The sequence below is a fragment of the Schistocerca americana genome, chromosome 1 (genome assembly GCF_021461395.2).
Source record: "Schistocerca americana isolate TAMUIC-IGC-003095 chromosome 1, iqSchAmer2.1, whole genome shotgun sequence".
In the NCBI taxonomy this organism is placed as follows: domain Eukaryota; kingdom Metazoa; phylum Arthropoda; class Insecta; order Orthoptera; family Acrididae; genus Schistocerca; species Schistocerca americana.
In genome coordinates, this window is record NC_060119.1 from 1,103,860,037 (window position 1) to 1,103,881,342 (window position 21,306).

The following is a 21,306-nucleotide window of genomic DNA, read 5'->3' on the forward strand; positions in this document are numbered from 1 at the left end:
CACAGATCAATCGAGAAAACAGGAAGAAGTTGTGTGAAACTATGAAAAAAATAAGCAAAATATACAAACTGAGTAGTCCATGCGCAACATAGGCACCATCAAGGACGGTGAGCGCTTAGGAGCGCCGTGGTCCCGTGGTTAGCGTGAGCAGATGCGGAACGAAAGGTCCTTGGTTCAGATCTTCCCTCGGGTGAGAAGTTTAATTTTTTATTTTCAACCAATTATCAAATTTCAGGCACTCACACATTATCAACTTCGCTCTCCAAAATTCCAGGACATGTTCAGATTTGCTTGGATATAAGCAGGATTTAACGGTCTACACACAGAAAAATTTGAAAACGTTAAAACGGAAAACTGTGCGACTGTGAAACTGTTGCATTCATTTGTTGCAGTTAATGTGACAAACTCTTATGTTTTCATCACTTTTTTGGGAGTGATTATCACATCCACAAGAAAACCTAAATCTAGCAAGGTAGAAGAATCTTTCCACCAATTCGCCAAGTGTACAAGTTAGGTGGGTCGACAACATATTCCTGTCATGTGACGCACATGCCGTCACCAGTGTCATATAGAATATATCAGACGTGTTTTCCTGTAGAGGAATCGGTTGACCTATGACCTTGCGATCAAATGTTTTCGGTTCCCATTGGAGAGGCACATCCTTTCGTCTACTAATCGCACGGTTTTGGGGTGCGGTCGCAAAACACAGACACTAAACTTATTACAGTGAACAGAGACGTCAATGAACGGACGGACAGATCAAAACTTTGCGAAAATAAAGAAAGTACACTTTTCACTCGAGGGAGGACTTGAACCAAGGACCTCTCGCTCCGCAGCTGCTCACGCTATCCATGGGACCACGGCACTCCTGAGCTCAATTTATCCATGATGATGCATATCTTACGCATGGACTACTCAGTTGGTACATTTTGTTCATTTTTTTCACAGTTCCACACAACTTCTTCCTGTTTTCTCGATTGATCTGTGTTCAGTTTCTCAAGGCCTATCCACTGTGCCAACTTATAACTAAATCTGAGGGGGGTGCGATGGGGAGGTTCCCTTGTCATAAACTGAAATCATGTCCGAACTGCTTTCATGCCCACCCACGGGACAGTTGCCCATCCCGTCAAGCACTGTGTTATTTTTGTAATAAGAAAGGACATGTGCAAGCTGTGTGTAGTAAGAGAAACTCTCATTCCCAACTTGTCTCCCATTCGCGTGACTCGCTTGGGCGTCACCGCAACGGCAACCGCCGTGATCATGATTAACGTCAGCCCATGGACGTTAATGCCATTTATTCAAAGCCTTCTGCTTCACGTGCATCAACAGCTCGTCTTGTGAATCAAGTTTTACCAGACAATTCCTCTCGCATTCACCGCAATGCGAGGAAACATTTTGTGGTTTTGAACATTTGTGAATGTTCTGCTCACATGCAGCTGAACACTGGTGCGTCCGTTTCTTTACTGAACAGATCGACGTATGCCTTGCTTGGTTCGCCCCCGCTTCATCGTTCACATTCCACACTGACTGCATTTACTGGACAGGAAATCTCAGTGCTTGGCGTGTGTAGTCTGCAAGCTATTATGGCGCAACGACACGTACAGTGTCTTTCCATGTGCTCCACTCTAGTGATGCTACAAACATTTTTGGCATGGGCGCATTTGAACTTTTTGGCCTCGCAATTCAGGACAATGTAGAATGAGATTTTCACTCTGCAGCGGAGTGTGCGCTGATATGAAACTTCCTGGCAGATTAAAACTGTGCGCCCGACCGAGACTCGAACTCGGGACCTCTGCCTTTCGCGGGCAAGTGCTCTACCAACTGGGCTACCGAAGCACGACTCGCGCCCGGTACTCACAGCTTTACTTCTGCCAGTACCTCGTCTCCTAGCTTCCAAACTTTACAGAAGCTCTCCTGCGAAAGGTAGGAGACGAGGTACTGGCAGAAGTAAAGCTGTGAGTACCGGGCGCGAGTCGTGCTTCGGTAGCTCAGTTGGTAGAGCACTTGCCCGCGAAAGGCAGAGGTCCCGAGTTCGAGTCTCGGTCGGGCACACAGTTTTAATCTGCCAGGAAGTTTCAGGACAATGTACTTTGCATCAACGCTAGTGACCACGCAGACAGTGTTGCTGCACTGTGCAATGATTTTGCTGGACTCTTCCCTGATGGCCTTGGTTGTGCCACGGATTTTGCAGTGCATGTTGTAGTTAAAGACAACGACATGCCTGTTTCAGGTGCGCACACCCGGTACCGCATGCAATGCGCGACGCCGTAGCTGTTGCACTTAAGCTTTTGCAAGACAGTGGTGTCATTGAACCTGTTCCTGCTTCGCCATGGGCGTCGCCTATAGTGTGTGTGAAGAAACCAAACGGTCGTCTCCATACTTGTGCTGACTTTAAGTCTACAGCAAATCCCCAGACAGTGGTAGCTACGTTTCCCTTACTGCATCCTGAAGAATTTTTGATAAGCTTGGTGCAGGAAAATTCTTTTCCACGATTGTCTTGCGGGAGGCATACTTTCAGATTCCGTTCGACGAACAGTCACAGCGCTATTTTGTGATCAACACCTACCTTGGATTGTTCAAGCTTCGCCGCCTTCCGTTCGGTTGTGCTTCAGCTCCTGCTGTTTTTCAGTCTTACTTGCAGCAGTTGTGTGTCACTGTCCCTGGTTGCTCAAATTATCTGGACGACAAAGTTGTATCAGGTCGCACCCCTGACGAACATTTGCAGAATTTGCGTGCCTTATTTACTGTACTTTTGCAGGCAAGACTAAAGAGTAAAAGAGACAAGTGCAAATTTTTTCAAACTGAGATTCAGTATTTAGGACATATGATTAACGGACAGGGTATCCACCCCTCGCCGTCACATCTCAGTGCGATTAGAGACTTGCCAGCACCCAGGAACTTGAAAGAGCTTGGGTCTGTGTTGGGCAAAATTGCATATTATATTGGTTTATACCAAATGCAGCGCAGATTGGAGCGCCTTTGCATCGTCTTTGGCGTAAGAATGTTCCTTTTGTTTGGTCTTCAGAATGTGACGCTGCTTGCCACAAGCTCAAATCTGCTTTGTTGCGTGAACGCTGTCTGATTCTTTTCGATCCCTCCAAACCAGTTGTTTTGGCTGTCGATGCATCTTCCCACGGCATTGGAGGGGTTCTCTCGCACCGCATTAATTCTGTCGATCGCCCGATGCTTTTGCGTCTAAGTTGCTCAATTCTGCCCAGCAAAACAATTCTCAAGTCGAGGAAGAAGTTTTAGCTATTGTATATGGAGTGACAAAGGTTCATGATTTTTTGTACGGTCGCAAGTTCTATTTGTTCACCGACCATAAGCCTTTGACGTCGTTGTTCCACCCGTCAAAACCAGTTCCGGCCCGTACTGCACAAAAGTTGCAACGTTGGTCTTTGTTTTTGTCTAACTACAATTACGAAATGCTGATGCTTTGTCTCCTCTGCCTATTGGTCCTGACGATGTGTTTGATTCTTCCGAACTGTCCTGCATGTTTATTGATTCGCAAGATTAGGAATTAGCTGATGGTATTCTGGTGGATTTTCGTCGCATTGCTTCCGCGACAGCCTCCGATGCTTCTTTGCGGATTCTTTTGCAATATATTCGTACTCAATGGCCTCCATCTGCTACCCAGGTTAGTGATTCCCTTGTACGGCGTTACTTTGCGCAGCGTCACAACTTCTCTGTACACCACAGTGTTATCTTGTTACGAACTGACAATGGTCAGTCTCGTGTGGTTGTACGTTGTTCGTTGCAGTCGGAAATCCTCCGATTGCTGCATGCTGGTCATTGGGGTATAGTGTGGACGAAGCAATTAGCGCGTCGTAACTGCACCTGAGTCGGTACTGATAAACAAATTGAGAATTTGCTTACTAATTGTCTCTCGTGCTCGGAGCATCAAGTGCTCGCCGCCAGCGCTTCTTTGCATGTCCGACTCCTATAGCGCCTTGGCAGTGCGATCATATTGATTTTGCGGGTCCTTTCTGGGGCACCCGTAGATTGATAGTTATTGATGCGTACAGCAACTTTCCTTTTGTTGTGCCTATGACTTCTACTACATCTGCCAGTACTGTTCGGGCTTTTACGTCTGTTTTTTGCATTGAGGGCCTTCCTGAAGTCATTGTCTCCGACAATGGCCCCCAATTTGTGTTTTCCGAGTTTGAAGCGTTCTGTGCTGCTAATGGCATTCGCCACCTGACCCCACCCCCAGTCGAACGGCGAGGCAGAAAACTTTGTGCGTAAGAACCTTCGACATCGCAGCGCGTCAGCAATCGTTGGTTAATATATTAAAAAACTAAAAACCCGCCTCGATTGCGAAAAAAGCACCTAGTGTTAAGTGTTATCCCCGGATTCAGCGTAGATAACTACAACTTCTTCAGAACAACACTGAAACCCACAAGTGCCTAAAAAGACCTTTGTCAATGATTAAAAGAGCACCATAGCTATACATTTATAAACGTCCGCCCCAGTAGCTGAGTGGTCAGCGTGACGGATTGCCGTCCTCTGGGCCCGGGTTCGATTCCCGGCTGGGTCGGAGATTTTCTCCGCTCAGGGACTGGGTGTTGTGTTGTGTTCATCATCATTTCATCCCCATCCGGCGTGCAGGTCGCCCAATGTGGCGCCGAATGTAATAAGACCTGCGCTATGGCGGCCGGACCTGCCCCGCGAGGGGCCTCACGGCCAATGACGCCAAACGCTCATTTCCATTTATAAACGAAAAAAAGGAAAACACAAACAGTACATATGTACAAAGTCAAAACCACCACTTAACTTAATGGTGTACGCTCCACCTCGCACCAGCCTATGTTCGATGGGCCATGACCCGCTATAAACTGCAGTTACAAACGGTCGCGCACTTACAAGCCTGACCCGCTATCTATGCACAAGCGCAAGACAAGGGAAGTTACTTGAATGCGCATGCGCATACGAATACAAAAAAGTTTATACATGGGTCGGGTCTAAATAGCCCACATATTCCCAACCGTGGATCAACGTGTATCAAATAATGAAATGGATAGAACAAGAGACGATCTAAATAGGAGATGAAACCTAAAGATAACCACACAAGGTCGCTTATGCTAGTAAAGAAACTTGTATATGAAGCTACCTATGACAACAGGAGGAACTCTTAAGAACTATACCTAAAGCCAGTAGTTAGCCTGGGGGGGGGGGGGGGCTGAGGTGAGGTAATCTAAAGACGTCGTGGTAATAAAGAATATAGGGATAAAACGTGAGGTGTTTAACGGGCTAAAATCACCTTCATCATAAAAGGAAAATGAGGATAAAAAGAAAGAAGATGAACAGCTTGACCAACTGCGCTCGCCAATCAGCGCGTGCATGTGATAATCCCCAGGTCATCAGATTTACAAGTATGAAGAACAAAGTAAAGGCGCGAAACCTTCAAAAAAATTTCTGTTTCGTAGTAGGAGTTGGTCATTAAGGATATTGTCTTTAACATGTTGCAGATGCTTAAAGATCTGCATTTCTTCCGAAACATCCAGTTTTAAGCCCTTAACCTCGGCATGAAGTAACTCGATACTAATTGGAGGTCTCGGCGCATGAGCCGTTTGCACAAGGTGTTCCGCATAAGTAGAGCCCTTAGTACCGTCACTGCTTCTAGTAGGAATATGCTCTTTATACCTGAGACCCAGAGCTCGCTCCGTTTGCCCGATGTAAAATTTTGGACAATCCCCGCATGTAATTTTATATACTCCTGATTGGGAAAGTTTATCTCTCTTACTCTGCAAGGAGTGAATTAAATTCCTATGTAAACTATTATTAGTAGAATAGGCTACTCTGAAATTATGGGCTCTGAGTAAACGCCCCAATTTGTAACTTATATTGCCTGTATAAGGGATAGATATCGTTGCCACCTGTTTGTCATCTAACTCATCCCCTAAGATGGAAGACGTAATATTATTTTTATTTATTTTCTTGCTATACGTATGTCTTACCAACTGAGGCCTATAGCCATTATTTATAGCAATATTCTCAAGCGTGAACAGTTCAGTTTCTACCGCATCTGGTGCAAGAGGGATAGCTGTAACTCGATGAATATTAGAATGAAAAGAGGCCATCTTATGGGCGTACAAATGGGCCGAGTCTGTAGGTATAATATTGTCGGAAAACGTGTTTTTTCCGAAAAATATTAAATTCAATGCGGTTGTCAACCACAGTTAAAGTGAGGTCCAAAAAATTTAAGGACCTAGTATCGGATTCTCGCTCAATTGTTAAACTGATATTGTGGTGAAGCTCATTAAAAATCGAAAAAATATGGTCGACATCATTTTGAGAACCATCAATGATTAATAGAATGTCGTCAACATAACTTTTGTAAAATTTTATTTTTCTAAGAATCTCTCTGTCACTGGCAAAAAAATCAGACTCTACGTAGTCCATAAAAATTTCTGATAAAATGCATGCGCATTCAAGTAACTTCCCTTGTCTTGTGCATGTGCATAGATAGCGGGTCAGGCTTGTGAGTGACCATTTGTAGCTGCAGTTTATGGCGGGTCATGGCCCATCAAACATAGGCCGGTGTGAGGTGGAGCGTGGACCATTAAGTTACGTAGTGGTTTTGACTTTGTACATGCGTACTGTTTGTGTTTTCCTTTTCTTTTTCGTTTATAAATGTATAGCTATGGTGTTCTTTTAACCATTGACAAAGGTCTTCCTAGGCACTTGCGGTTTTATTGTTGTTGTGAAGAAGGTGTAGTTATCTACACCGAAACCTGGGTTAACACTTAACACTAGGTGCTTTTTTCGCAATCGAGGCAGGTTTTTTAGTATATTAACCAACAATTGCTGACGCGCTGTGATGTTGAAGGTTCTTAAATTCGTCCAGTCGAGGTGTCAGATGCAGCGAGTAGATACTTAGATGTTATTCTGAAAAGAGCTAAGGCAAGCATGGCTATTGACTTTATTAAACAGTGTAGAATGCTCAACCTCTCCTCAAGTTTTATTGATGGTTTCATAGGTAAATCCTGCCGTAAAATGCCAATCCTTAGATAAGTATTACAGAATGGGATGAAAAAGGACACTTTTATTGACAACACAATAATAATCACATATATGGAACAAAATTTGACCTGATGTTCCATGCATATAATGCCCATCACCATCGGCCACTTATTTATGTAGCTGTATAATTTTTAGTTCAAGCAACACACCACAATTTTTAAAAATAGAGTGGGGTGGGGTGAACTGGGACATGATATAGCTTATCATATTATTTTATACACTGTCCCATCACATCACATAGGAGGATGAAAAGGGATGCCAGAGAAGATTTTAAAATAATTTGTAAATACATCAAGCAGTGTAAAATTTATTTTGAAGTTAACAGTACCTTATGACAATGAATTAAACTACATTTTGCAAAATCAACAGGAAACTGGAAAAAGTTAATCACTAAAATTCAGGAAAGATGAAGTAAGTACACAAATATATTGCTCACTGTCATTAATGGAGATTAACATTGAACTTCATTAGAACTCCTTGAAGGAGTTATGGATGAAGTAGACCATTCTACAACTCAATGTCTCTCAATTAGACCGTGGTCTTTTGCCTCTGACCACTTAAGTTGATTCTGAGTTGATTTTGATTTCAGTGAATTTGACGAATGATGCTCCATTGTATTTCTCATTTGTTACATCTGTCACGATGCCTATGAACCATTTGTGAGAGACCTTTTTAGATGAAGTAGCACAACATTCACTAAAGTTCACCACAATCCAGTCATTTTCCCCGTCCAGAGTCCATCTAACCTATAAATTCTATTTCAAATTAGTACTGGTTTTATATTAAGTAATATAAGGTGAATAATAAATAAGGTCAGGCATTTAATTGTCCTTTTTTACCCTGACTAATAACAGAAATTACAATAAACATGACTTTCAATTTATTAGAATAAATAATGAGGATATAGTGAATGAAACATTGTAGAAATAAAATGTCTTATCATACTTTAAAAGTAAAGATAAAAGTAAGGGTATGAAATTAACATTTACCTTTTATTGCAATACAAGTTTCTAGCTACACCAATGACTATGTACTAGGTGGCCAATAGAAAGTAAAAAAAGCCAGAAAATGACACCAGCAGTGTGACTACTAATTGAGTCTAATCAGCCACTAAATGTGTCTGTGTTAAAAATTATAAAAATCCTACATTTTACACATGAAAGCAATTTTACTGAATTTTGTACCTACTCATGCTAGTGTCCCTTTTCACCCCATTCTATGGTATGTATTCACTTGGTAGCCATTCACTGTTGTGATAGCCAACTAACCAGAGATATCCATCTGGTCAACTGGCAAGATAAGCCCTGGTCTTCAGACATTTGAGGTCACAGTGAAATACAAAAGTGGACACAAACATAATGATATCAACTGCCTTTTAGGGAATCCTTCGGCAGAATGCAGCAGCTGGATGAAATCTCAGACATTGCTGGATTAAATACATCACTGCTGAACAGAGGGAATAACCAGCACTGCTGAAAACCATACAGGCCCTGAAGAAAGAGTAACCAAGCAAATAATAATTCCATTTAAAAAACAAAGCATTCTATAAGCAGAACTATGATCCATTGACACAGAAATGGTTGCTCATTATCCCATCTCATCTACAGCCAGCTATCCTCACAAAGTCACATCCTGACACAGTGTCAGCGATTAAATATCTATGTGTAACATTTCAAAATGATATGAAATGGAAACAGCACATCAGGTTGATAGGTTGGAAGTCGAATGCTTCACTTTATATTGTGGGGAGAATTTTGAGAAAAAGGAGCTTATCCATAGACAGTGCTACAATGCTAGTGCAACACATTCTTGAGTACTGATTGAGTATTTGGGATCCTTCCCAGGTCGGATTAAAAGAAGGTATTGAAGCAGATCAGGGGCATGCTGCTAGATTTATCACCAGTGGGCTTGACCAGCATGCAAGTACTACAAAAATGCTTCATAAGCTCAAATGGTAATGACTGGAGGGAAGACAACTGTCTTTCTGCAATGCACTGCGGTGGAAATTTAGAGAACTGGCATTTGAGGCCAACTGCAGGTCGACTGTACTGCCACCAAAATACATTTCATGCAAGGACATTGAAGATAAGGTAAGAGAATTTATGGCTTATATGGAGGTTTAATAATGAATAAAAAATAGGAGCATGAATAACCTACTACAAACAGCATAGTGAACGCATTGTTGTAGCCGAGATAGACATGAAGCCCACACCTACTACAGTAGTACAAGTTTATATGCCAACTAGCTCCACAGGTGACGAAGAGATTGAAGAAATGTATGATGAGATAAAATAAATCGTTCAGATAGTGAGAGGAGACCAAAATTTAATAATCATGGGGGTGGGGGCTGGAATTCGATAGTAGAAAAAATAAGATAAGGAAAAGTAGTAGGTGAATATGGAATGGGAGTAAGGAATGAAAGAGGAAGCTGCCTGGTAGAATTTTGCACAGAGTGTAACTGAATCATAGCCAACACTTGATTTAAGAATCATGAAAGCAGGTTGTATACATGGAAGAGACTGAAGACACTGGAAGGTTTCAGGTACATAATACAATGGCAAGACAGAGATTTAGGAATCAGGTTTTAAGTTGTATGACATGTCGAGGGGCAGATGTGGACTCTGACCATAATTTTTTGGTTATGAACTGTAGACTAAAACTGAAGAAACTGCAAAAATGTAGGAATTTAAGGAGATGGGACCTGGATAAACTGAAACAACCAGAGGTTGTAGAGAGTTTCAGAGAGAGCATTAGGGAACAATTGACAAGAACAAGGGAAAGAGATACAGTAGAAGAAGAATGGGTAGCTTTAAGAGATGAAATAGTGAAGGATGCAGAGGATCATGTAGATAAAGAGAAGAAGGCTAGTAGAAATCCTTGGATAACAGAAAAGATACTGAATTTAATTCATGAAAGGAGAAAATATAAAAATGCAGTAAATGAAGCAGGCAAAAAGGAATACAAACATCTCAAATACGAGACTGACTGGGAGTGCAAAATGGCCAGGCATGGATGGCTAGAGGACAAATGTAAGAATGTAGAAGCATATATCTCTAGAGGTAAGATAGATATTGCCTACAGGAAAATTAAAGGGACCTTTGGAGAAAAGAGAACCACTTGTATGAATATCAAGAGCTCAGATGGAAAACCAGTTCTAAGCAAAGAAGGGAAAGTAGAAAGGTGGAAGGAGGATATACAGGGTCTATACAAGGGCTATGTACTTGAGGGCAATATTATGGAAATGGAAAAGGATGTAGATGAAAATGAAATGGGAGATATGATAACTGCATGATGAGTTTGACACAGCACTGAAAGACCTGAGTTGAAACAAGGCCCCAGGAGTAGACAACATTCCATTAGAACTACTGATAGCTGTGGGAGAGCCAGTCCTGACAAAACTCTACCACCTGGTGAGCAAGATGTATGTGACAGGCAAGATACCTTCAGACTTCAAGAAGAATATAATAATTCCAATCCCAAAGAAAGCAGGTGTTGACAGATGTGAAAATTACCAAACTACCAGTTTAATAAGTCATGGTTGCAAAATACTAACACCAATTCTATACAGATGAATGGAAAAACTGGTAGAAACTGACCTTGGGGAAGATAAGTTTGTGTTCCATAGAAATGTTGGAACATGTGAGGCAATACTGACCCTACAACATACTTTAGAAGACAGATTAAGGAAAAGCAAACCTATGTTTCTAGCATTTGTAGACATACAGAAAGCTTTTGACAATGTTGATTGGAATACTCTCTTTCACATTCTGAAGGTGGCAGGGATCAAATACAGCGAATGAAAAGCTATTTACAATTTGTACAGAAAGCAAATGGCAGTTATAAGAGTCGAGAGACATGGAAGGGAAGCAGTGGTTGGGAAGAAAGTGAGACAGGGTTGTAGCCTCTCTCCAATGCTATTCAATCTGTATATTGAGCAAGCAGTAAAGGAAACAAAAGAAAAGTTCGGAGTAGGTATTAAAATCCATGGAGAAGAAATAAAAACTTTGAGGTTTGCAGATGACATTGTAATTCTGTTAGAGACAGCAAAGGACCTGGAATAGCAGTTGAACGGAATGGACAGTGTCTTGAAAGGAGGATATAAGATGAATATCAACAAAAGCAAAATGAGGATAATGGAATGTAGTCGAATTAAATCAGGTAATGCTGAGGGAATTACATTAGGAAATGTGACACTTAAAGTAGTAAAGGAGTTTTGCAATTTTGGGAGTAAAATAACTGATGATGGTCGAAGTAGAGAAGATATAAAATGTAGACTGGCAGTGGCAAGGAAAGCATTTCTGAAGAAGATAAATTTTTTAACATTGAGTTTAGACTTAAGTGTCAGGAAATCTTTCCGGAAAGTATTTGTATGGAGTGAAGACATGTTTGGAAGTGAAACATGGATGATAAATAGTTTAGACAAGAAGAGAATAGAGGCTTTCAAAATTTGGTGCTACAGAAGAATGCTGAAGATTGGATGGATAGAGCATGTAATTAATGAGGAGGTACTGAATAGAATTGGGGAGAAGAGGAATTTGTGGCACAACTTGACTAGGAGGGATCAGATGGTAGGACATGTTTTGAGATATCAAGGGATCACCGATTTAGTAATGGAGGGCAGTGTGGAGGGTAAAAACCGTAGAGAGAGACCAAGAGATGAATACACTAAGAAGATTCAGAAGGGTGTATGTTGCAGCAGGAACTTGAAGAGGAAGACACTTGCACAGGATAGGGTAGGATGGAGAGCTGCATCAAACCAGTCCCTGAAATGAAGACCACAACAACAACATTGAGGCTTATAGGCAGTCATTTTTCCCTCGCTCTATTTGTGTGTGGAATAGGAATGAAAATGCCTAGTAGCAGTATGTGGTACCCTCTGCCATGTACTGTACAGTGTATATAGATGTAAGTGGAGGTGTAGGTGTAGGTGTAGAAGTACTTCCATGATGCTCCAACATCTGGTCACCTGGGATTTGTGAAGATTCTTGACTGGATCAGGTACAGGTGTCACTGACCAGGTTTCTGCTGATCTTTTAGACACAGGAGCCACTGAAAAGAATGAAAATGATGGAAGCATGTCCTGCGGTTGAATCCAGGGCGTCTGGTACCACCCCATCTGCAGCAGTGTCATCCCACCAAACTGAAATTGACTGCTTGAGGAATTTCCTGAAGTCAAAAAACAGGAATCAGTAGATAACTGTCAGCACTGACTACCTCATTTGTCATCACCAAAACTGTGTCAACTGCTGTAGCTCTGGAAATTGCAAAGCTCCTTGTAGAAGGCATCATTTTGAAGAACAGAGCAGCCCGTGACAAGAGCTCTGAGTAAGGAAAACCTTTCCAGTCAAGACCAATTTCAAGTTGTTACATCATGTACAGGGTGGCAGTTGCCTACATACACGGTGAATTATCTCAGTGAATGCTTTAATAAGATGTTGGCAGATATTCTCTAGATGCATATTGATATTGAGCAGAGAGACAGGATACAATATTGCCTGTCATGACATTCAGTTACAATACAGTGAAGCAATACACTGCATGTTTCATGCCATTTTATCTGTTTCCTGGCAGTGAGGCCAAAATGACAATGGATAAATTGTTTCCATTTCAGTTAGGCAGTACTCAGGATGACAACATGAAGCACTACATTACCAAGACTGAAGAACAAAGGCAATTACTCATGTACAGACCAGGGATGCCCTGGAGAAAGACTGAAAGTGATGAAACACAAACACCAGCCAGTGAAATACAGCCCAGGAGACTTGATATGGATTTTTATACCTGTGAGGAAAGCAGGACTGTCAGAAATGTTATGAAAGTGTTAATTTGGGTTGTATTGCATCCTTTGCCACTTATCACATGTCACATATGGAGTCAAGGATTATGAGGAGACAAAAGTGCAGAGACATTGGCCAAATGACCCTACAGCAGTCCTGAGGCACAGATTGATGATGGGAGGTTCAAGGAAACTGAAGACCCACTTAATGATCATGAAGTTTCAACTGGAGGGTCTACCTATGATGCTCAACATAGTGAAGAGGAAGCAACAACATGGCCACTGATGCCATACAAAGAACCATTGACAAGCTCCAGACTTAGGAAACGGTAGCCACCTCCAATGACAACTTCTGAAATCAAGCGTAGTTGTTTTTCCAGGAGAGGAAGCAAAACCATGAGGAGTGAAATGTGTACTGTGGCATAGTGGTTAGTGTCAATGGCTGGCAAATTGCAAGTTGTCAGTTCAAAATTGACAACCAGCAGTTATTTGCAAACAAATTGCCAGTTGGCTTCTGTCTCAAGATCTTCAGTTGGTGTTTGATTTATGATTTTTCTAATGTTTCACTATCATTAGTATCTGGCACTTTCAAAGCTTAATTCTCCACTGATGGTAGTGGACTGGACTTGTACCTGGTACACTGACATCCATAGGTTTGTCTGTGGTCATTACCACTGTGGTTCTCCCCTCGCTACCTGCAATCATTGTTCGGTGCAGGATGGGAATCTGAGATCCATTCACCCTGAAGCTTTTTCAGTTATTGTTGAAGCTGTAGTCATGTTTGTGTATTTCTATACCTTCCCCAGACAAGCAGGTATGATAGCTCTTCTCTATAGCAAGAACTTCTGCATCAGCAAATTTTACAATGTGGTCACTGTCACACAGCAAATGCTCTGCCGCTACCAATTTCTCCATCTGTCCCAGTGTGCCATATTATTTGAGTTTAGTGATCCTGGTGTTGATTCATCATCCAGTCATTCTAATATAGACTTTTCCACATGTGCATGGAATGCTGTATATTCCCAACATTGCAAGTGGGTCCATTTTTTTCTTTGGTGATCTGAGACACTCTTTGATCTTTATTGTTGGTTTGTAATGTCTGCACAATATACAGTCAGGTCTATCCATCACTCTGGGAATGTATGGCAGAAAGGCCATAACTGACATTTCTTTTTCTGATGTGTTACTTCACCAAGTGCTTGATTCTGTGACACTTCTTTTGTAGCTGTTGGAGGACCTGTTGCCCCTTAGAATGCTTTCTAGGTGTTGCATCTCACCTCTGAGGTGATGTGGCTTACATTTTCATCTTGCTTGTGTTGTGAGCACATTAATCATACCTCTTTTCTGTATCAGGTGGTGCTTTTGACAGTTTGTGCAGGTACTGGTCTCTGTGTGTCAGTTTTTGATAGAGGCTGTGTTCCAGATTTTCACCATCCCTCACGACCAGTACATCTAGTAAAGGTAGCTGTTGCCCCTTTTCTATCTCCATGTTGACATGGAGACTGTTCAGGTGTCTTAGGAAATCCTGGAGCTGTTCATCACCACAGCTCCACAAATGAAGGTATCAACAATGTATCTGTACCACGCCTTAGTAGTTAGGACTACCCAGGGTGCCAGCCGTTCATAGAAGTTGCCATTCCAAACAAAACAGTTCGTGAAAAGAGCTTGGTGATGTCTTTCTGGAATATGGAACTGATATATCTTGCAGAATCATTGAGTGGCATTTCGGTAAAAAAAAAAAAAAAAAAAAAAAAAACCACAGGATGTCGTTTTGTCCAAGTTTTAGTTTCTTCAGCTTCTCAATAAATTGAGGGTGAAGCTTTGACAATGGAAGCCACTCATTCTGGTGAAACATCAGAAAAGTCATCAAACAAACATCAGCTGAAGAACCTGAAACAGAAGCCAACAGGCAATTTGTCACAAGTGATCATGAGGGTCTTGACAATTCTGAATTATTTGTAATTTGGTATTTATCATTTCTGGAAGGTTACTGAAACATGTTCTGTTTCTAATATTGGTATATTAGAGAATATTCAATGTCTGTATAAATAGCAGCATTCTGGAATATTCACTGCTTATATAAATAGCTATACTCTCTTTCAGGAAGCCAGTTCTGTTCTGGTTGTACAAAGGCATTCATAATAAATGCGCATTCGGTCCAAAATTATAATTCACTGATGGCCCTGTCTTCTGATTTGGACTTCAGTGCAGTTACAACATGACAATATAACAGATGCCTAGAAAGACTTAAAATATAGTACTAGTAAAAATTTGATCTCAGAACTGAACAACATAAAAGTCAGTATAATAATAGTGGACTGTTTGGAATAAATAAAGATGAATTTATTTGGTAAAGCTTTTTTAATAAAATTCAGGGATGGATCACAGTACTCTCTTTGTTTGGTTTTGATTCATTTGTTAGTTTACTGGTGTTTATGGTTTGAATAGTTATTTTTACATATTTCCTTCCATTTACTATAGTTAATAGTTTTTTTTGTCTACTATAATCTCCAACATTTTGCTCTAAAATTGAGTACTGTGACTAAGTACCAGTGAAATATTTTAAACGTTATTACTGTTTTAGGAAAGTTCTGGTAGAATATAAACACTTTTGCATTAAAGAAGACCACTTACTAAAAGAAGTAGAAGCACAGAGTTGTCAACAGACACACACAAAAAGAAAGAAAACTTGCTAGCTTTCAGTGTAACCCTTTTATAAGATGTAAAATATGTACACACACACACACACACACACACACACACACACACACACACACACACACACACACACACACACACACCTGTGCCCCTTATAACACTAGGATATGGTATCAATAGATTCATTAAGGATTTTTAGTTGACCTTCACAATGTTAGGGAGATACAGGTCTTACCACTTAATCTGTTCAAACAGTCCACACAATATTTCTGCAGATAACATCTGTAGGCACCCTATAAGTTCTATGTACAAGAAATATAGTATGGATTTTACAGCTTATCAAACATTATCTTCAGTGTAGGCTTACAAACAAATTTGCAACTAGATAGTCATTAATTGGAAGATACAATTTTGAAACAGAGAAAATGCATATTACAAGAAGCTCATCAATATTGATCAATACCTGTATTGTATGCACCACTGCCAGACCATACTTTGCGCTAATAAATGTAACTATTCCATAAAAATATTATTCCTCTTGATTTTACCTTGGAAGTGAATAATGAATATACAGGATGCCAAGGCACAATTAAGATCCCCAGATATTAAATTTTAAGGCAGAATCTTTGAAATAAGTTCAGAGAGTAAAAGACTTTTAAGAACATATGTAAGTGACTATAATGTATTGCAGGATGATGTGAAATGATCTTTCAGAGTCTTTGGCCATAACTTATGAGATGGACTTGAAAATTTTCTTTAAACAAATAAAAACAAAATATAAACACTGAACTGCTGTAGTGTCTGGCCACTCACTTGGCCACATACCACCACAGAACACATCTGTGTCTGATTGGTTGCCATATCCCTAGACCTCCTCTACTGAAGTCACAGACATGGAGCAGCCCCAACTTTGGCTGTACACACTACACTGTGTACATGCTAGACTGTAATAGGAACATCTCCCACTGTGTACACATGAGAGGATAACAATATAAAAATTCCTGTATCATCATCCGTCAGCAATGCATGCAGCCGTCCGTGACACTGCAAATCATCACAGCACAGGCTCAATACTGGCTGCTCCTGCAGCACCTCTATTGGTGGCAGTATGTATCTGGACACTGGCCATGTATGGTCCACAACACCAACCAACACATTTATGTAACTGCTTCTGACCGAGCCAGACACCAACCAGGACACCAGCGATATCACCAACCAGAACCTCAACCAGACATCGACCAACACTCATCTAGGAGACCAGTTTGGACTATCATGACAAATCTAGTATTTTAGCAGAAGTGGTTTAACTTTTCTGCTTTAATATCAGACCTGTGAATTATTTATTTTTGTTGTTATGAATAAAAGTGTTCTTTCACTGTAACCTGTGCACCAACGTATTTATTTACTGTCCTCGGCATTCTACAAAATAAAGACATAAAAACTGCAGGAAAGAAAAATGTAATGATGTTTTAGTATTATAACTGTGAAAATTATTTTACGGTGCAAGCAATATTTAAATGTGTAATGAATGTTTTAGTTTGCATCTCTGAGCAAACACTGGTACATTATAGTAGTATGCAAACTGAAATCTGAATTCCTTTTACAGTACTGTACGTTCTTGCTGAGTGCACGAGTTTGACAAACAAAATACCAATCAGTAGCCATTTATAAGCTTATATACACACGTGGGTAGTATATGAATGTTCAAACTAAACAATGGAAAATCCAGGGTGGAAAAATAACAATATTATGAAAAGCACAGATTGCTACTCATCACATAGTAGAGATGCTGATTCCCAGACAAGCACAATAATATGACTGCCATACCTTTTGGCCAAAGGGTCTTCTTCTAAAGTAGAAAACACACACACATTCACACATGCACAGGTCACACACTCAGGACAATTGTCTTTGGCCACTGAGGTCGAACTGTATATTGCAGCTGTACCTGATGGGAGAAGCACTCTGTGGGTGGTGGGTGTGAGGAGGATGCTGGGGAAGGATAGCAGGGTAGAAGTGGGGGAAGGTCTAGTGCTGCTTGTGGGAGCACAGTAGGGTTGGTAAGTGCATTCAGAAATGTTTGAGGATGGAGGAAAAGGGAAGGGGAACAGAAAAGGAGAGAAGTAAAGGAATGGAAAAGACTAGTAGGTGCATTGGTAGAACAGAAGGCTGTGTACTGCTGGAGGGGGTGCAGGGAAGGGATAGTAGGTGAAGGACAGGGAATATTGAAAGTTGAGGCTAAGAGAATTGTAGGAACGTAAGATATATTGCAGGGAGAGTTTCCACCTGAGCAGTATAGAAAAGCTGGTGTTGGTTGGAAGGATCCAGACAGCATAAGCTGTGAAGAAGTCATTGAAGTGAAGCATAATATGTTGGGCTACACATTCAGCAACTGGGTGGTCCAGCTGTCTGTTGGTTACAGTTTGTCAGTGGACATTCATGTGGACAGACAGCTTGTTGCTCGTCATGCCCACATGGAAAGCAGCACGGTGGTTGCAGCCTAGTTTGCAGTTAATATGGGATAGAAAATGCTTGTGACTGAAGCAGCACAATGATTGGAGCTTAGTTTGAATATCATATGAGTGCTTCTGATGGGATAGGAGATGCTTGTGACCAAACTGGAGCAGGTGGTGGTGGGAGGGTGTATGGGACAGGATTTGCATGTAGGACTGCTGCAGGGATATCAGCCATGAGGCAAGGGGTTGAAAGCAGGGTTGGAATAGGGATGGACAAGGATACTGAGTAGGTTTTGTGGGTGATAGAATACACTGTGGGAGGGTTGTGAAGGGTAGTGGGTAGGATTTTTCTCATTTCAGGGCACAACAAGAGGTAACTGAAACCCTGTCGGAGAACGTGATTCATTTACTCCAGTCTTGGGTGCTACTGAGTCATAAGGGGATTACTCCTTTGTGGTGAGGCAGTGACCATGTGGGAGGTGTTAGGTGACTTGGAAGACAAGGCATGAGAGATCTGTTTCTGAACAAGGTTGGGAGGGAAAGGTCGGTCAGGAAGGATTCCTCTTGACCCTAGAAATACTTTGGCATAGAATGGTGCCTTATAAGTGCCTACTGCTGCACCACAGATTTATTTGTAGGTAATGCCTTTGAAGGAAACATAATTGAGGGTGAAGATGTAGTTGCTCATAGTGATGATGAAGGGAATTGTAGGTTTGGAGTCAGTCAGGCACTGGGAAAGGTAGTGCTTAATGGTAGCAAGGCCATGGACATTATGGATGTTAATGTAAAGCAAGTTGGCATCAATAGTGAAAAGCTGGGTGCTGTGTGGCAAAGAAACTGTGGAGAATTGGTGAAATAAATTGTTGATGTTTTTTATATAAGAACTTATGGGCCATTAGGTGAAGGTGTTGGTCCACAAGTGGAGATTCTCTCCGTGGAGGCACAGTAGCCAGCCACAATGCAGTGTCCTGCATGGTTGGGTTTATGGACTTTAAGAAGCATGTAGAGGATAAGAGTGTAGGCAGTGGTAGTGGTGAGGAGGAGAGAGAGAGACTCAGGACTCAGGGGAGAAGTCCCAGGATAGGCCTAAGGATCTGAGGAGAGACTCGAGATCCTACTGGAGTTCTGGAATGGAGTCAATGTGGCTGTGTTTGCAGATGGATGAATCTGACAGCCAGTAGAGTCCTTCCACCATAGTGGACACTTCATCCGCAGGTAGGATTATAAGGTCTCGATTGGGTAGATTTCCGTTCTTTGTGCAGATGCAATGTTAGTTTGAGAGATTTTAGGAATGATGGAGAGGCAAGGTTTGCTGTTAATAAATTCTGGAATGTCTACTGGGGGTAATTTGGGAACAATGGGGATGGATTGTGGTTGGATGGAGGTGTGAATTGTGTCAGGCAGGGCTTAACATCAGTTTTGAGTTGAGACTGATTGATAAGGTTGGTAGCAAAAAAAAGTATTACCATTGCAGACACCAGGAAAAACACTTTTTTGCCACCAACCTCACAAATCACATGCAACCCAAAGTCAATGTTGAATCCTGCCTGACTGAATCAAATTCTCCATAAGGGTTTCAACTACCTCTCGTCATGCCCTGAAATGAGGAATAACCAATTCACTAACCTTCCCATGCCTCCCACTGTGGTAGCCCATTGCCTACCAAAACTACACATCATCCTTATCCATCACTATTCCACCCCTACTCCCAAATCCTTGTCTCATGCCTCGCATCCCTGAAACAGACCTAGATGCAAGACCTGTTACATATATCCTACTTTTTCCAGTCCAATCACAAGCATCTCCCACCCCATCAAAGACGGGTCTACCTGTAAAAGTAGTCATGTAATCTACAAAACAAGCTGCAACCAATGAGCTGCTCTCTATGTGAACATAACAAACAATAAGCTGTCTGTCAACATGGATGGCCACTGACAAACTGTCACAGAGAAAGAGCTGGACCATCCAGTTGCTGAACATGCTACACAGCACAATGTGTTTCATTTCAATAACTGCTTTACAGCATATGCCATCAGAGTCCTTCCAACCAACACAGCTTTTGTGAATAGCACAGGTGGAAATTCACCCTGCAGTATTTCCTACATTCCCATAACCCCGATGGCCTCAACCTTCACTAGTCCCTGTCCTTCACCTTCCTATCTCCTTCCCTGTAAGTATTTTCCCCTCAACTTCTCTCCCTTTCCATTCCCCCATCTCCCACCCCTTCTCCCCCCTCAAACCTCCCAACTGCACTATCTGCCCTACTGTGTCTCCACCAAGTCCCTGCACACTTCCACAAGCAGCACTACGCCTTCCCCCATCCCTACCTTGCTATCCCTCCCTCTTCTTCTGCCCCCCCCCCCCCCTGCCCCACCTTCATCCTTACCCTCACATGCAGCCTCAGCAACCAGAAACAGTGGTCATGTATGTATAAGCTGTAATTTTGTGAATCTGTGTGTGTGTTTCTACTTTAGAAGAAAGCCTTTTGGCTGAAAGCTCAAATGTATGGCAGTCTTGTTGTTGTGCCCATCTGCTACATCTATACAGAGAGCAGCAATCTAACCTCTTTATAATATTAATGTACAAATTAAGTATTAGAGCAGATTTTACAAAGTGTGAACAATGAGGTGCAGTTTTGGCTGACTCAACGACAAGTAGCGGTGAGAGAGAGGCTGCTGAACAGCAAATCCAAGTGTTTCAGATACTATTTATCCCAGGCTATGATGGTGGGCTCCTAATGAATGAAAAAAGTTTTTATTTAATTGTCACAAAATTTCCTTAATACCATCACCATCCTCAGCAGAAGAATTTAGTACAGCACAAGCTCATGAAACTGCATCTGTCTTTGTCACCAGGTATAGCTGGAATTTGCAGAGACTATACTCACAATGCAGCATCACCACATGAAGTCATAAACATTTCCATGGAAGGCATACAACACAGTGAACTGTTTTAATCACCCTTCCAGAGATCATAGGAGCATCACATAATGAAACCAAGTTTAGAGCTCTACTGACAAACATGTACAGTCTCTTGTTTTGAAAACAATTTTTTCTTGTTAGTTAGTTAGTTATGTGTTCCATTGATTAGTCTCATATGATGTGGAACATGTCAAGTGCATAATACATGCGCACATGAATCAAGCTTTTATTATTATTATTATTATTATTAATATTATTATTACCTACCCCATTCCCTAAAATGACATAAAATGCATATATTATACCTATGGAATTATTTATTCCTATTCAGGAATTCATCTGTGGTAAAGAAGGAGTTGTCAAGGAGATATGATTTCAATTTATTTTTTAAATTATTGCTTTTGTCTGTCAGACATTTTATTTCATCTGGTAATTTATTTACAGCAGCATATTTTACACCTTTCTGTGCCAA

General features: G+C 41.3%; 1 protein-coding gene across 1 annotated transcript in view; it reads right to left on the minus strand.

Annotated features, from left to right (window-relative positions):
- Nucleotides 1-7,580: 7,580 nt before the first annotated feature.
- Nucleotides 7,581-21,306, minus strand: part of LOC124596603 (putative ankyrin repeat protein RF_0381) — a 228,725-nt gene continuing 214,999 nt past the window's right edge. The window contains exon 13 of the mRNA XM_047135813.1: nt 7,581-7,769. Within this exon, the coding sequence (XP_046991769.1) occupies nt 7,581-7,769 (189 nt within the window). The remainder of the gene's footprint in view (nt 7,770-21,306) is intronic.